Genomic DNA, 17,424 nt, shown 5'->3' with positions numbered 1-17,424 from the left:
AATGCTAAGGGCCCTGCATATGCAGCATACTTGATAAATATCTCGGATGGGTAGAAGACAGATGCCTATGGTCCTCTCAGCAGTGTTCACAGTCCTTTGTAGGGACTTTTGGTCAGAACACTCTCAATGGTGCTCCTGTAAAAATTGGTTAGAATGGGGGTGGGGGGGGTGGTAATTGGCTCCAGATACTGTTACAGGAATTACAAGCCACCTGACCATAAGTCCCTAAGTAAAATAAGCAGTGCAAAAAGAGAGGTAATAATATAGTGAGTTCATGGGTTCTTTGTCCATTCAGAAATCCGATGGCAGAGGGAAGATGCTGTTTCTGAAAAATTAACTGTGTGTCTTCAGGCTCCTGTACCTCATCCCTGATGGTAGCAATGAGAAGAGGACATGTCCTGGGTGATGGGGGTCCTTAATGAAGGATGCTGCATTTTTAAAGAGTCACCTTTTGAACATGTCCTTAATGCTGGGGAGGCCAGTGCCCATAATGGAGCTGGCTGAGTTTACATGCTTATGCAGCTTTCTACAATCCTGTGCAGTGGCCCCTCAATTTCAGACGGTGACGCAACTAATTAGAATGTTCTCCATCTGTCGAAATTTGTGAGTGTCTGTAGTAACATACTATCTCTCCTCAAACATTTAATGAAATATAGCCACTATCATGCCTTCTCTGTGATTATATCAATATGTTGGGTGCAGGATAGATCTTTCACGATGATGACACTCAGGAACTTGAAACTGCTCACCCTTTCAACTATTAATCCCTCTGAGGACTGGTGTGTGTCCCTTGACTCCTCCTTCTTGAAGTCCACAATAAATTCCCTGGTCTTACTGATGTTGAGTGCAAGGTTGTTGTTGCGATACTACACCACTGGCTGATCTATCTTACTCCTATAGGTCTCTTTAACACCATCTGAAATTCTGCCAACAATAGTTGAGTTGTCAATAAATTTATAGATTTGTGCCTAGCCACTCAGTTGCGGGTGTAGGAGGGTAAAGCAGTGGGCTAAGCACGCATCCTTGAGATGGGCTAGTGTTGATTATCACTGAGGAGGAGATGTTATTTCTAATCTGCACAGACTGTGGTCTCCTGATGAGGAAGTTGAGGAACCAGTTGCAGGGGGAAGTACACAGGCCCAGGTTTTGGAGCTTGTTGATTAGAACTGAGGGTATGATTAAGTTGAACATGGAATTGTAATCAATAAACAGTAGTATGATGTATTACTGTTGTCCAGGTGGACAAGTGGCGAGCCAGTGAGATTGCACCTGATGTAGACCTATTATGATGAAAGGCAAATTGCAGAGCATCTAGATGTTTGCTTAGACAGGAGTTGATTCTAGCTATGACCAACCTCACAGTAGATGTGAGTGCCACTGGGCGATAGTTGTTGAGGCAGCTCACCCTGCTCTTCTTTGGCACCAGTATGATTGTTGGCAGTTTGAAGTAGGTAGGAATCTCAAACTGCACGAGATTGAAAATGTCCTTGAATATTTCCACCAGTTGGTTGGCACAAGGTTTCAGAGTTCTAACAGGTAAACCACCAGGGCCTGATGCCTTACAAGGATTCACTTTCTTGAAAGATGTTCTGACATCAGCCTCCGAGACAGAGATTACAGGGTTACCAGATGCCGCATCATTTTATTTTCCATTCCAAAGCACGCATAAAAGCATTGATCTCATCTGGGAGTGAAGTATCACAGTCATTCATAATGTCAGGTTTCATTTTGTAGGAAGTAATGGCCTGTAAACCCTGCCACAGCTGAAGTGCAAATACACACCGAATCTGCAAATTTTCTTGTGTGTGTGTGAGAGCTGAAGGGCACCCGATTCCACTTTAACCTCAAAAGGAATTGTTTTTTGGGCTCTTAAGATAGCCCTCTGGAGGTTGTACCTGGACTTCTTGTATAGTTCTGGATCACTGGACTTAAATGCCACACATCTAGCCCTCAGCAGACTGAATCTCTGGTTCATCCATGGCTTTTGGTCTGGGTATATCTGGTATATTCTCGAAGGCACACACTCATCTACACAGGTCTCGATGAAGTTGCTGACAACTGTGACATATTTATTCAGATTTGAAGATGACACCCTGAATATTGTCCAGTGCCCTGACTCAAAGTAGTCTTGTAAGCGCTCCTCCACCTCCCTTGACCATACCTTCTTGCTCCTCATCACAGGTGCTGCAGTTTTTAGTCTCTGCACCTTAGTCTCTGTATCTGTATAGACACCGGGAGTAGAAGTACAGCCAGGTGATCAGACTTTCCTAAGTGTGGATGTGGGATGGCATGGTAAGCATTCTTGATGGTGGTGTAACAATGGTCAAGTGTGTTGGCTCCTTTGGTTCCACAGGTGATATATTGGTGGTAGTTGTTCAGAGACTTCTTCAAGTTGGCCCAGTTGAAATCTTCCACAATGAAAGGAAAGGCGTTAGGGTGTGCAGTTTCACACCTGCTGATTACAGAGCTTAGCTCCTCCATTGCCTGCCTGATGCTGGCCTCAGGTGAATGTACACCGCTACTAGGATGATTACAGAAAATTCCCTCAGCAGATAAAAAGGATGATATTTGACCGCAAGATGTTGCAGGTTGGGTGAGCAGGACTGAGACAAACCACTATGAGTTAATCAAAAAGCATACTCCACCTCATCTACCTTTCAAAGACTGAGCTGTCTTTGCGGAGAATGGTGAAGCCATCAGGTTGCAGTGCTGCATCTGAAATTGTGGGTTTGAGCCATGTTTCTGTAAAACTGAGTACACAACATTCCCTGAAGTCCCTCTGGTACATCAAACTTGCTTTGAGATCTTTTAAATTTTATTTCCCAGAGACTGCATATTGTGACAAGAATACACATAGATTAAGATGTTAGCCGTCCTGTGTGATCAGCAGTTGGTCTGCCACCTGTCTTCAGGAGAGAGAGAGATAAGGAAAACAATGGAGTAGCATTTGGAGATGTGTAATGAAGGGACAGGAGAGAGAGTAACAGAAAGAGAGCTGTCAAGAGCGGCTCCCCCTTTGAACCCTGAACTGTTTGAAGTGATGGACAGGCAATTTCCCAGCAGGGGGATAGAAAGGGACAGGTTCGCTAAGGTGATACACATACGATACTCGAGGTAACGAGACCCTGGAAGCGGTGCGCCTCTCACAAGTTGGTGGGAAGCTTTTGGACGGCTGATTGCGGGATCAAGCCATAGACGCTCAGGGTGGAAAGGCACGATCGGCGGGAACCTGGTGTGTGTCCACCCTTGCCTGGGTGCCAGGTTCACCGCAGGGAAACGATTCATATCTGGAAACGGAGGGGTCACGGTCGGTGACCTCAGATGACATCACAAAGGACTCGTCCGAAAGCTGACTGCGAAGGTCTGTGTCTGGAAGCCCTGAATATTCATTCGTTTTTGCTCTCTCTCTCCTTCCCCCCCCCCGCCCACCGTCCATCGCCACAGCAGCGATTACTGCGAACTGAACTGAACTTTGTATTACTTTGAAACCGGTCATTTACCCCTAGACAACGATAGAGCTTGATTGATCCTGTTATCTTAATTCTGTGTACATGTGTGTTTATCATTGCTGAACTGTTGCATTCATTATCCTTTTGATTAGAGTACTGTGTTGCTTGTTTCTTTAATAAAACTTTCTTAGTTCTAGTAATCCAGACTCCAACTGAGTGATCCATTTCTACTGGTTTGGCAACCCAGTTATGGGGTACGTAACAATATTTATCAGCAGGATGATCAGGAGAGAAATCTAAGGCCTCTGCATTTCAATTGTACTTGTAAACTGGAGCAGCGTCCCTGCTTCCATTTTCTTAAAGGGGAAAGCGACCTGTGTCAGTTGTCTGCTGTTTGTTAGTTTTGAGTATCGATTGATTTCTTTAAACATCTTAAAATGATACTGCTTATTGAAGAACCCATGGCTGTGACCGTGGATTTCAGCTGCAGTAGTCTTAAATAGGAATATTTGATGCTTCCCATTGGAACTACCTGCAAAGTGGTGGCATCTTACCAATATACATTGGTATATTTGTCGAGCACTTTTGCTCTATCCGCAACTAGCAGGACTTCCTGGTGGCCAATTTTAATTCTTTTCCTCATTCCAACATGTTGGTCCACGGCCTCCTCTACTGCCACAATATTCTCTCTGGGTTGCCTCCAATCTGATGGCATGAAATCAGTTTCTCTAACTTTTGGTAATTTTTCCTCCTCCATCTTTCTCCATCCCCGTCTGGCTCCCCGCTGCTTCTCACCTGTCTGTCACCTCCCCCCTGGTGTGTCTCCTCTGTCACTTCCCCATGGTCCACTCTCCTCTCCCGTCAGAATCCTTGTTCCCCAGCCTTTTCTGTTTTTCACCTACCACCTCCCAGCTTCTTATTTTATATCCTTTCCCACACCTGGCTTCACCTATCAACTTCTAGCTTGTACTCCTTCCCCTCCCTCCATCTTCTTATTCTGGCTTCCAAACCCTTCCTTTCCAGTCCTGATAAAGTGTCTCAGCCCGAAATATCGACTGTTTATTCCTTTCAATAGAAGTGCCTGACCCACTGAGTTCCTCCAGCATTTTGAGTCTGTTGCTCAGGCATTAGAATGCTATGAAAATGTCAGTAATACATGTAATAAGCAACCTATACCATGTTGTCTGTAGACAGGGGGCTTTCTGTAGATGTTGTCTGCTTTCCCATCAGTTTCTGAAAAAGAATATGGAAGACAATTTAGCCAGGAGGAAATCAGAGTGTTGAAAAAATGCAAATCAAATATATGTACACGGTACTTGTATTAGGCTTACTATTTGAAATATTATCAACATGCTAAATTACAGCCCTTGCTTTGATTGAGCTTTCCATAAATGCACATCATGTTGTAACCAAAAACTATGGTGATTTGATTGTGGTCTTTGATTTCAGTTCCACAATTTCATTTATTGAACTTAATGTCTTATCATTAATTAAATACTTGAGTGTACAGTTTTGAAACCTGGCAATTTTTTCTCTCATTACTGAGTACAGATTATCTTTAATTAGCTTCTGATTTCTAAGTACTTATGTACCGTGAAGATGTTTGATGAATTGATCTTTCTTTATTCATTTCAAGACAAGGACATTTAAAATTGATTAACAGAGTACAACAGAATGCTTCACATTTAATGTGGCAGCAAGTGGTCCAAACTTTTATTCTGCAGTTCTCTAGTCAATTGTAATGAATGACAATTAAAAAATTTAATTGAATGTGGGAAGAGTCAAATAGGATTAATGGGCTCTTTGTGGTCAGCTTGGACACAGTGGCTGGAAGACTATTTCCTTTGTGGGAGGAAATCTAGACTAAATGCCCTCAAAATCCATAGGAATCTAGACAACAGCAATTCTAGCAGCTTCTAAAATAAAAACAGAAGCTACTGGAAACACTCAGTTCTGACAAAAATCTTTGATCAGAAACATCAACTCTGTCCCTTTTATTATAGATGCTGACTGACCTGCTGAGTGCTTCCAGATTTTCTTTGTTTTATTTCAGATTTCAGGTTTTCTTGATTTCATTAGTGGTTTCTGAAAGGGTCAAGTAACCCTTTGTCTTGTATTAAACACTGGAAAATATATGATGGTCATGACACAATGTGCATTTATGGAAAGCCCCAGTAAGCTAGGAGCTGTAATTTGGCATGCTCTTGGAATTTAATTAATAACATAAAGACAGCCCATTAGAAACCAAATTTAAAGTCAAATCATTGCCCACACCAACAGAACCTGTAACGTACTCCTGAATAACGTATAGATTTGAACCAAAGTTGAGAGAGTGATCCCAACTTAAACAAGTGTCTGACATGATTAAACACAAATTTCTACTTTCGGTGATGTCACAGACTTCACCTTCACCATCTCTGCGTATCACTTGACTTATTGAAAGGGCTTATCACTCAGATATTAAAGCAACAGTGACAGATGTAGGAAGTAACCCTGAGACCTCTGGACCTCACAAAGTCTTGTGGTATCACGCCAAATATAGGTAAAGAAACTTCATTCTGATTAGCAAGTACTGATTATTCTCAGTTGGTGAACCAATATTCTGGAAAGTTGAAAACCAGTTGGAAGTTTACTGAGAGTAGCAAGAAGACTAAGTAATCTGAAATGGGAACTTCAACATCCATTAGCAACAACGAGGATGATGGCTGACCTCTGAATGACATAATTGAAGGTAAAAGACCAGGTATGAAGGAAAAATCAACTCAACTTTGTCCTCACCATTGAGTCACTTGCCCACAACAACATTAACAGCTGTGACCACTGTAACCTCCCACCTTTATTCTGAAGAAATCTGCATCACGTTGTGATGCTAAAGGGGGTGGAACCAGTAGCTCCAAAGTAGGCAGCATTTCCACCACCAGCAGTGGAGCTGCATTCCACTATAAACTGTTGTCTCATGGTCTGATGCATCCGTCACTCTACCATTAATATCAAAGCTGGGGACTGATCCTGGTGAATAAGGGGTGTAGAAGATTATGCCAGGATTAGGAGCAGAGGCACCTAAAATGAAAAGGTGCAGTATAAAACTATACATAACTATATATAACAGAACAAGAACTATGCTACATGATTCCACAAACAAATCAATAGATCCAAATGATGCATTTCCACTACATGCAATTGTGTAATGATGCTGGATGATTGAACAATTGAGCAAAACATTTCTTGTCATTGGACCATGTATGGCACCAAGTCCTCCCAGTAATATTGAAAATGATAGGATTCAAAGAGCTTTCCATTGGTTGAAGTAAAACCTCACACTAAGAAAGATGGCTATAGATGTTGGAGTTCTTCCATCTTTGCTCCTGGACCTTGTAATAAGTTTTCTACAACTTATATCCATAAAGTTCACATACTTGAATGCTATTTACCACAACATAAAGTTGATGTAAGATAAACCTAATTTACTAGCATTAGATTACTTACTTTTTAATTCTTACAGCATGGACAGCTATTCCATCTCCCAACAGACTTACTTCTTTCTTTTTTCCCTGTAGAAAGTAACTTACTCTTTCTCACATACCCATCACTAAGGGGTAATTACAGTAGCTAATTAACCTACCATCTTGTCATTGGGACATAGGAAAGAACCAGAGCTCCTAGCAGAAACACTCAAGGCCATGGAAAAACATGAAAACTGTGGTCAGGATCATAACCAAGTCCCTAAAAATGTGAGGCAGCAGGATTATTTGCCCTACCTGATCTCTCTATAAATTTCTCCATGAATTTGTATTAATTTACAGGATCACTTAACAAAAACACTAATATTAGCAACTCCAATTGCTTGGCAACTTTGGTTGTTGATCTTCTAATCAAATAGCTTTTAGACAGAATGTCAGCATGCTAACTAGGTTATTCCCATAGGCTATGAATTCAGACATTAGACAAATCATCAGGGAAAAATACGCCATGTGCACAATAACTGGTGCAGGAGGTTTGAAAGAAATTGATAGATAATATAACTTACTTGACCAAAATGCAATGGTCCAAACCATTTCTGATTTTCCATATATACTAAATGCATTATATTGGATGTTTTAAAGTAAAAATGGTGCAATTTAAAATAAGCAAATAAAGTCTTTTTTCATTATTCAACTAATTAATGCCTCAAAGTTGCCTCTTATGATGGCAACAGATATGAATTTTCTTTTTACCCCCAGTTATATACCACTTGCTTTCTAATTTTCTAGATCATCTGCACCAAACACACACTATACCTCAGGTTGTATGAACAATCCAGAGTTTTATATGTAATATGGAAAGTACTGCAGATCCACAGAATATTATTATAACATACTATTTCAAATATCATTTCTTTTGTCCAGCCAGCAGCATGTCCTTCAGTGTATTTCCTGTCTATGTTATACTTAGGCATCCGTTAGTCTCAAGAGACCATGGATTTGCGCCTTGGAAGGTTTCCAGGGCGCAGGTCTGGGCAAGGTTGTATGGAAGACCAGCAGTTGCCCATGCTGCAAGTTTCCCCTCTCCACGCCACCGATGTTGTCCAAGGGAAGGGCATTAGGACTCATACAGCTGGCACCAGTGTCGTCGCAGAGCAATGTGTGGTTAAGTACCTTGCTCAAGGAAACACACATACTGCCTCAGCCTAGGCTCGAACTAGCGACCTTCAAATCACTAGACGAACGTCTTAACCACTTGGCCACGCACCTTGAAAAAGTATCCAGTCCCAACTATTTTCGCATTTACTGTCTCATTTTCTAAACTTAAAATATATCAAAGTAGGAATTTTGAGCTAATCTACAAAACATTGTGTATCATGACAAACAAAAAGAAAAATTCCAAAATCCTGTCAGCAATTTACTAAAAACTAAAAACAAAAAATTGAATGCTGAAGAAGTATTCATCCTCTTTGTAATTATTAAGCTAACTTTTCACAGGCCTGAATCAGAATATGAATCAGGTTTAACCTTACTGGCATAGGTTGTAACATTTGTTGACTTTGTGGGTGTAATATTAAGTTACCAACTCACCCAATTTGTAGATGTAGAAAATTGGAGGATCATGAATTCATGAGAATAAATACCCCCTTTCTCTGTAAGGTCCAAAAGTAAAGTAGATTTTCACCAAACACAAACAAATTGAAGAAAAAAAAAGAGCATTCAAGACAAGTCAGAGAAATGATAATAGACAAGCACAAATCTGGGGAAAGATACAAGACCATCTCAAAGGCACTGAACATAGCTCAGAGCTCAGTGTAATCCACTGTGAAAAAATATGAAATCACAGACACACTGCCTATGTTAGGCTGCCCCTCTGAACTTAGTTGCAGGAGAAGAATGGCACTTGTAAGAGAGGCTACTAGAATGCCAATAGTCACTTTGAGTGAACTGCAGAAGTCAGTGCCTGCAACTGGAGATGAAGTTCATGGCTCCACCATCTCTAAGGCCTTGCACGAGAAGGGTATTTATGGAAAAGTGGCAAGGAAGAAGCACTAGCTAAGAAAAAGCATTTTGTTGCCCATAGAAACTTTGCAAAGCATCACTGAGAAGATACTTCAAAGATGTGGAAGAAGTTCTTACGGTTGTATGAGACCAAAGTGGAACTTTTTGGCTTCAACATTAAGTGGTACATGTGGTATAAATCTAATACTGTGCATCAGCCAGGTAACAACACCCCTTCTATAAAGTATGGTGGAGGTAGCATCATGTTTTTAGGGCTGCCTTACAGCAGCAGGGACAGGAAATCTGGTGTTCTTGAGTAGCCCAGTCAGCGTTCTGACCTTAAGATTGCTGTCCACCGTTGCTCCCCAACTAACTTGGCATAGCTTGAGCAGCTCTGCAAGGAGGAATGGGTACATCTTTCTACATCATTTTGTGCAAAGCTGATAGAGACTTAGCCAAAAAGACCACTGGCTGTAATAGCTGCAAGAGGTGGTTCAACTACATACTGAGCAAAGGGGAATGAATACTTTTATAGCACTGACATTACAGTTTTTGAATTTTTACTTTTTCATGCTTTACTATTTTCCCTAGTGTGAGGAAAGGAGCACACGATTCACAAAGAAAATTTCTCAGTTAAGTTGATCAAATTTATCAAGTTAAATTGATAAATAAGTAATGCTAATTTATGTGATCAAGAGCACGGGGCTGAATACTTTTTCAAGACACTGTATGTCCACACAAACAATTAACAAATTCAAATAATCTGTACGTAGCTATCATGTAATATCAGTCAGGGTATTGAATCAAATGTTTCATTAGTAGGTCTCAAATTAATAAAGGATTGCACATTCTGCCCTTCAATATAATGCACGTGTTTATAATAGCTCAGTTTAAAACTACAGAGTTGGAAACAATTAGGTCTGAACATTAGAACAACTGCTTTAAGAAGAAATATAGAAATTTTATTTTTAAATTCTCACTAAAATGAATGCCCATTCTATTCATCCACTTTGCCAGAAATTGAAATATTTGAAACAGTTAAAAAATGTCCATCTATTTAGATTTTCATCCAATTCATAGTATGTTGATACAAAACAATACAAAATAGTGATAAATAAAAACTAAACCCTGAAAGAAAGAAGAACATCAATATTAATTACAAACCAAATTTGCACTGTTAAATTACTCTTTCAGCTGATGGACACAGTGAATGTTTCTAGTATTTTATTTTAATGAACGTACACTAGTGTTGAAGATTTAGTTCACACAAAACTGAGTGCACAGTATAATTACTTCATTTTTAATAGAGCTAACAATGCTGAACAATGCTTAATGCACTCATCTTGTACGTTCTTAAACTGGTTTCTTTTAAATAGTTTTAAAGAGGAATTTGTTACAAATTAAATGAAAATATTGGCAACAGTAATTTCTGTCCTATATCTTCCTTTCATGCGTTTTTTTCTTCACATACTTAAAGTGAAAATAATTTAATTGAACCTATTATTTCAATGTTGGCAAATTGAGATAGTCTTGTACGAGTGCAAGAATAAAAAGGGACAGATTTATTTCTCAAAAAAAAAGCAAAGCACATACAGTCCTTACCTGGAACATGGAAATGTTTAGGAGCTTGGACATAAGATTTGCTGTCTAGGTTCATGGATAAGCTGGGAGTGCTGCGACGACTTTCACTGCCTCCAAAGAGAAAAGCAAAGAAGGTAGAGAACAGAAAGTGGGAAACGGAGGGATATAGTTATATGGGTAGTGGTGAAGGGACATAACGTCATAGAGGGAATCAAGAAACTACATCAGAGAAAAACATTTCTAAAATCAAGATACAATATTCAGGTTTCCAAGCAGAAACATACTCCCAAGGAAAGATTATTTTTTTTATTAGTTGCTAAGAAAATGTTGCATTGAGATCTATTAATTATAGTTGGCAGAAATAATTTTTCCTTCAGCCTTTACCACTTCCTCCCCATCACAAAAGAAATGGTGCATTGTCCGGCTTAACACTGAAAGTGTATTATATTTTGAAATAAATATCAGATTGATCTATGATATTATATAAGATTGTACCATTCTAAATATTGATTTTTAGTAAATATTGTTTTGTGTTTTGGTCTTACGCTTGATTTCACAATTGAAGAAACACTGCGTTACAATTATTTACCAATAAGTTGAATCTTTCTGATGCATTTGTGTATCAGCATTTGCAGCCAGGCTAAATGACTACTATAAAGAATTATAATATTTTTAACACAGAACATAGAACATAGAATAGTACAGCACAGTACAGGCCCTTCGGCCCACAATGTTGCACCGACCCTCAAACCCTGCCTCCCATATAAGCCCCCACCTTAGATTCCTCCATATACCTGTCTAGTAGTCTCTTAAACTTCACTAGTGTATCTGCCTCCACCACTGACTCAGGCAGTGCATTCCACGCACCAACCACTCTCTGAGTAAAAAATCTTCCTCTAATATCGCCCTTGAACTTCCCACCCCCTACCTTAAAGGCATGTCCTCTTGTATTGAGCAGTGGTGCCCTGGGGAAGAGGCGCTGGCTATCCACTCTATCTATTCCTCTTATTATCTTGTACACCTCTATCATGTCTCCTCTCATCCTCCTTCTCTCCAAAGAGTAAAGCCCTAGCTCCCTTAATCTCTGATCATAATGCATACTCTCTAAACCAGGCAGCATCCTGGTAAATCTCCTCTGTACCCTTTCCAATGCTTCCACATCCTTCCTATAGTGAGGTGACCAGAACTGGACACAGTACTCCAAGTGTGGCCTGACCAGAGTTTTATAGAGCTGCTTCATTACATCGCGACTCTTAAACTCTATCCCTTGACTTATGAAAGCTAACACCCCATAAGCTTTCTTAACTACCCTATCCACCTGTGAGACAACTTTCAGGGATCTGTGGACATGTACCCCGAGATCCCTCTGCTCCTCCACACTACCAAGTATCCTGCCATTTACTTTGTACTCTGCCTTGGAGTTTGTCCTTCCAAAGTGTACCACCTCACACTTCTCCAGGTTGAAATCCATCTGCCACTTCTCAGCCCACTTCTGCATCCTATCAATGTCTCTCTGCAATCTTTGACAATCCTCTACACTATCTACAACACCACCAACCTTTGTGTCGTCTGCAAACTTGCCAACCCACCCTTCTACCCCCACATCCAGGTCGTTAATAAAAATCACAAAAAGTAGAGGTCCCAGAACAGATCCTTGTGGGACACCACTAGTCACAATCCTCCAATCTGAATGTACTCCCTCCACCACCACCCTCTGCCTTCTGCAGGCAAGCCAATTCTGAATCCACCTGGCCAAACTTCCCTGGATCCCATGCCTTCTAACTTTCTGAATAAGCCTACCGTGTGGAACCTTGTCAAATGCCTTACTAAAATCCATATAGATCACATCCACTGCACTGTCCTCATCTATATGCCTGGTCATCTCCTCAAAGAACTCTATCAGGTTTTTTAGACACCAGCTGCCCTTCACAAAGCCATGCTGACTGTCCCTGATCAGATCATGATTCTCTAAATGCCCATAGATCCTATCTCTAAGAATCATTACAAATATTACAAGTTGTTGATAACATGAAACTTCATGGCAAATGAAAATTTAGTAAGCTTTATAATAAAACTTAATACTGCACAAATACCTATTTATACATTTGTGATATATACCAAGTGTTCATGTGATCTGAGCATTTTAAGGTAAAGTACTGTAAAATTTTTGAAAACATACTTCTTCATTTGACATTTGGTAGATGTCATCTACAAGAATAAAGATTTGACTACTGACAACCAAACATCAGGAGTTTGATGCAAGCTTAAAGAATACTCAGATTTTGATGTAATTATTTATTACTGTAATATATTGGAGCTTACATATCAGAAAAAAACTAGTTAATTAATGATTTCTCATTAATAAAAATAATAGCTTTGCAATGAGTAAAATGAAGTATAATGAAGAGGTGCCTGTGAACGTCCATGGAAATTTATTAATCGTAATTTTTAATCTCATAGATTATGGTCCTTACCTTTTAGCCAAAATGGGAACATCCATACATAGATGTGGATTAAGTGACTATTAACAGTGTAAATATCAGCAACCATGGTTATTACACTGTGAAGATAACAGTAACTTCTGGATTTTGAATGGTACATTTTTAACCATGGAAATACTAGATTTACTGCTATTGGTTTTGGCTTTCCTAATAGCCTTTTGCACCATAATTCCTAAAATCAGGAAATTTCTGACTGTAAGATGAATAGTTTTCCCATGAGAAATGGAGTTCCCTCAAATAAATATTTCAAAATATCATAGACCCATTTTTCGGATAAAGTATATAATGGGTCTACTCCTGCTGTCATCAAATGTCTCTTTTCTGGTCCTTATTTAAAAATCATGTTTCTTTATGGTTTGCTACCTGTGCAAATTTTTCATCATGATAGGCTGATCAACCAAGTTGATGTCACAACAGCTGTAAACCGGACAGCAATAAAATATCTCTGTCAAACTGTCACCTAATCTCTGGGCAGCCCTCCCTGATGTCAGTGATGAATACTGTTGACTCACCACCAACTATAAAGTAAGAAACCAATATCATCTTTTTCAAATCCTAAAAACAGTGGCTATACAAAATATAGTGTATGCTGGGTGAAATTCTCAATGCATAAGTATTGATTAAAGGTTCTTCCACACATTAATGAAACTTTCAGAAACTCTGTCTTTAACTATTTTATCATCAAGTGAATAAGGAAACAAACATGAAATTTTATGGGTCACCACATTCTGTTAAAGTCTTGCAGTAAGTGCAATGGAGCTATGCCAAAATGTGACCTGGAATTAGAGACTTTGGGCAAGAGGGATAGTCCCTTTGTTTATAGTAAATAAGTTAATGGAATACTTAATAAGGGGTATCAGAATTATGAGGGATACTGATGAACAGATAGTGCTCTCACAGACCAGGGGATGAGTAATCTGAACAGATAGATTTTATAACTGGCATAAAATCAACAGGATTTTTTTCTCATTGTTCTACATGTTGTCATAATGCACTCTGCAGTACACTGTCTGAATTGATGGTGCAAGCTCATTCAGATTAACTTACTAAACAAATAAATGACATATGTATATGTACAAGGCTGTCAGAACTGTTTTAAAGTGTTCCAAAATACTTGATTGACTGTTGTATAATTCTAAAAAGGCTTGAACTTTTGCTACACCATAAAAGAACATGTATATTTTAAAACATTTGATATCTAACCATGATATTGAAATATTTCTAAATAATCTTTTATAGTACAATACTAATTGCTTACATTTCGATGAAATTCTTTCCAGTGAATGGACATACAATTAAATGTTGAAAGTATAGAACTGCAACACCAAATGCACATAAAGCCATCTGACACAACTAAAACAAGACAGATGATGCAGTATTAAACTAGCAAGCAATCTAAATAACCATCTAAGCTCTGGAATGGCAAGTGCAACACTATACACACAAAAACAACCAAGACCACCTTGATGTCAGCTATTAATAAATACAATAAATACTGTTCTTATCAATAGCATTTTATAAGTTAACAGAAGAGAACAGCTGCATCTTTGTATTTGTACTTGTAATTATTTCATTTCTTACATCCAAGGGAGTAAAAATCTTTATGTTGTGTCTCTGTCACAAAGTACAAGCATTAAAGAGAGGAAATGTGGGAGGATATTGCCCAAACACTAAGATTGTATACAGAATTGTTTTGTATACATGTTATGTACAGTCAGATACACGTCTTTATAGCTTTACTGCATAAAAGATTTGCAGTTTGTTAAGCAAGATTTCAATCTTCTTTGGATTTATTTAATAATGTATATATATATATATGTATGGATGTAGCAATTAAAGATTTTTTTTACTTCAACCACTTGTCAAATATTCTCATTAAATAGCAAATGTGTTAGCAGTGCAGTTAACATGTCCTGTATTTACCACCTGAGCATTGAGCATGCATTTATATAATTTTTGCAGCAGTCTTTCCTGAATGTACACAATGATGCAACATATATTTTTATAGATCATGTACAGTATGTTTTCTCAGTATGTAGATTGGAAGTGCTACTGCAGAACCTGTATTAATCTATCCATCAGGTCTACAGAGCCTAGATGCTAGAAATACTGTTCTGCTGGCACAAATGTTATAATTCACTAAAAGCATTCCAATTCCAGAGGAAAATGGCATCTCGCATTGGTGACTATAAACTGGGCTTAGAACTTACCTGGCCTGACATCTAGGCTACAATGATGGTACAAAACAATTTTAATAATCTAAGTACACTTTTTCTTTGGGGCCCACTGTGATTCTTGAATCAAATAGCAGGATTTCAGACCTTGCAGAAGAATTAACAACACCTTCTGTTTTTGTATAATGTGCTTTTGTACAATACTCCTGACTTCCTCGCTATATCTGCCTTTTCAAGATAACCATGAAATAATTTGCATTGTTCTTTTATTATCTTTAGTGCTTTCCTGTATTTTCATTTGATTCATGCAACTGGAGCTTGAATTAGTAACACGATTATCTAAGAAAGGGTATATTCTGTTGCACTGTTGCGGAAAACTGCAAATCTTGTTCTGTTAACTTTGCTGAATAATTGAACTTATAAAAGCATACTATCTATGTTAAAACTGTTCATAGCCACACAATAAGAACAAGGCTATGCCAGTCGAAATATTGACTATCCCTTTCTGCAGCTGATTTGGGAAGAATTAATAATAGGGTAAATTTTAATCACTGGAGAAATCAGATGAATTGCAAGGTTAGTTAACCAACTTCTGTATTCTTCAATGAAGTCTGAATGAGATCATGTGTCAAAGAGTGAAGCCTCAAATTTAATTGAATACATTAGAAATTATTAATAATTTTAAAATAATTATAAAGAATAATAAGTTTGGAGCAATGACTCAAATTTAAAAAGGCATTGCTTGATTTTTGTGAAGAGTTGTCTTACAATGTCACAGAACAGCCAGATTAAAAATGGTAAAAGAATGCTATTCAAATAATTCAAAGTTCATTGTACCTGAGATATACACTGACATCAAGTTCACTCTACAACCATGCATAGGCTCCATCTCTGTGGATAAGCAAATGGAGAACATTTTGTCTAGTTCAGCACGTGCAACTTACCTTTAAAATAAGGAACATAGTTAGGTGTGAGAGAGGATGGAAAGCTGGAGTGTGTTGACAAGGAACTGTAACTACCAGTATGCAGGGAATGAATACCAGCAGAGGTGAGCTCTGAGCAGAACAAAAAGGTTGCAAGTGAAAAAGGATTGTTTTTAAATGCACTTTCTAATAAGGGTTCGTGATGAGTGCCTGTGATATCCCAGACATTTCTTGAATAACATTCATCACTTTCATATTTTGTTCTGAAACAGCATTGCTTGGAACATAAATTCATCTGCTCTTGGCAACTACTAAAAATAATACCAAAAAAAAACATCAGGATGTTACACACTATCTTTCACACTTGCTTAGACAATTGTCCACCCCATCTCCTCAATTGGTTTCTATGTAATTGATCTAGATTAACATTGGGTATTGTAAAGAAAATTTACTAACACATTGCACCTTCTGAAGGATTTTAAACACATTGCACAACATTTTACATGTACTTGAATACTCCAGTGCGTTATTACAAATTACCATTTTCTACACTCCCATAAAATCACTCAAACCACATGGAAAGGTTGAACACCTAATAGTTGTTGAACAATACAGTGAATGGCCTCCATGCGCTTCTTTGATGAGCACCAAAGGGTCAATTAACTTTACCTGAATCAATAGAATAAGATGCTAAGAATCTGTGTTAAATTTTCATTCAAAGGATGTATCTTCCATGATGCAAAATTCAGTTCATACAAACAAACAGAAATAAGAACATTCAAATTAGGAGTAAAAATTATGGAAGAATTTAGCACATCAAACAGCATCTGTGGAGTCAAAGAGATGGTTGACATTTTAGGTTGAGACCCTGCATCAGATATGAGAGCATAGAGGGAAGATTGGCAGTGTGTAGAAGTGAGACAAACACTGATAGGTAGTGGGCGCCACCAAATTCTGTGTGTGTGTGTGGGAGAGAGAGACAAACAGGGAGACGGACAAATGGAGTTAAGCGGGAAAGGAAGAAGCAAATGGTAGACACAGATGTTACTTCATGATATGTTGAATCAGATAAGAGAGAGATGATTGGGCAGATGGAGCAAAGTGGGGAGGGTGAACTCATAAATAATGAGGAAAGGGATAGGAAAGGTGAACAAAGGAAGTGTGACCCTAGCTGGCGTGCTGTGAGTGGAAATGGAACACAACAGAGTGGATTATACACAATTGGAATTCACTGTTTATTCCATTCAGTAAGCTGTAGACTACCCAAATTAATATGAGAAGTTCTTCTGCTTCATTTTAGCCTCATGTGGCAGTAGAGAAGGCCAAGGACAGGC

The 17,424-nt window shown here is 38.6% G+C and overlaps 1 protein-coding gene across 1 annotated transcript in view; it reads right to left on the bottom strand.

Annotated features, from left to right (window-relative positions):
- Nucleotides 1-17,424, bottom strand: part of LOC134345972 (actin-binding LIM protein 2-like) — a 409,808-nt gene that overhangs the window by 19,132 nt on the left and 373,252 nt on the right. The window contains exons 13-15 of the mRNA XM_063047314.1: nucleotides 16,112-16,222; nucleotides 10,514-10,603; nucleotides 4,626-4,682 (exon numbers count right to left, since the gene is read on the bottom strand). Coding sequence (XP_062903384.1) covers nucleotides 4,626-4,682; nucleotides 10,514-10,603; nucleotides 16,112-16,222 — 258 coding nt within the window. The remainder of the gene's footprint in view (nucleotides 1-4,625; nucleotides 4,683-10,513; nucleotides 10,604-16,111; nucleotides 16,223-17,424) is intronic.

This window comes from Mobula hypostoma, chromosome 4 (genome assembly GCF_963921235.1).
Source record: "Mobula hypostoma chromosome 4, sMobHyp1.1, whole genome shotgun sequence".
Classification (NCBI taxonomy): domain Eukaryota; kingdom Metazoa; phylum Chordata; class Chondrichthyes; order Myliobatiformes; family Myliobatidae; genus Mobula; species Mobula hypostoma.
This window is presented reverse-complemented; position numbering and strand designations above follow the sequence as displayed.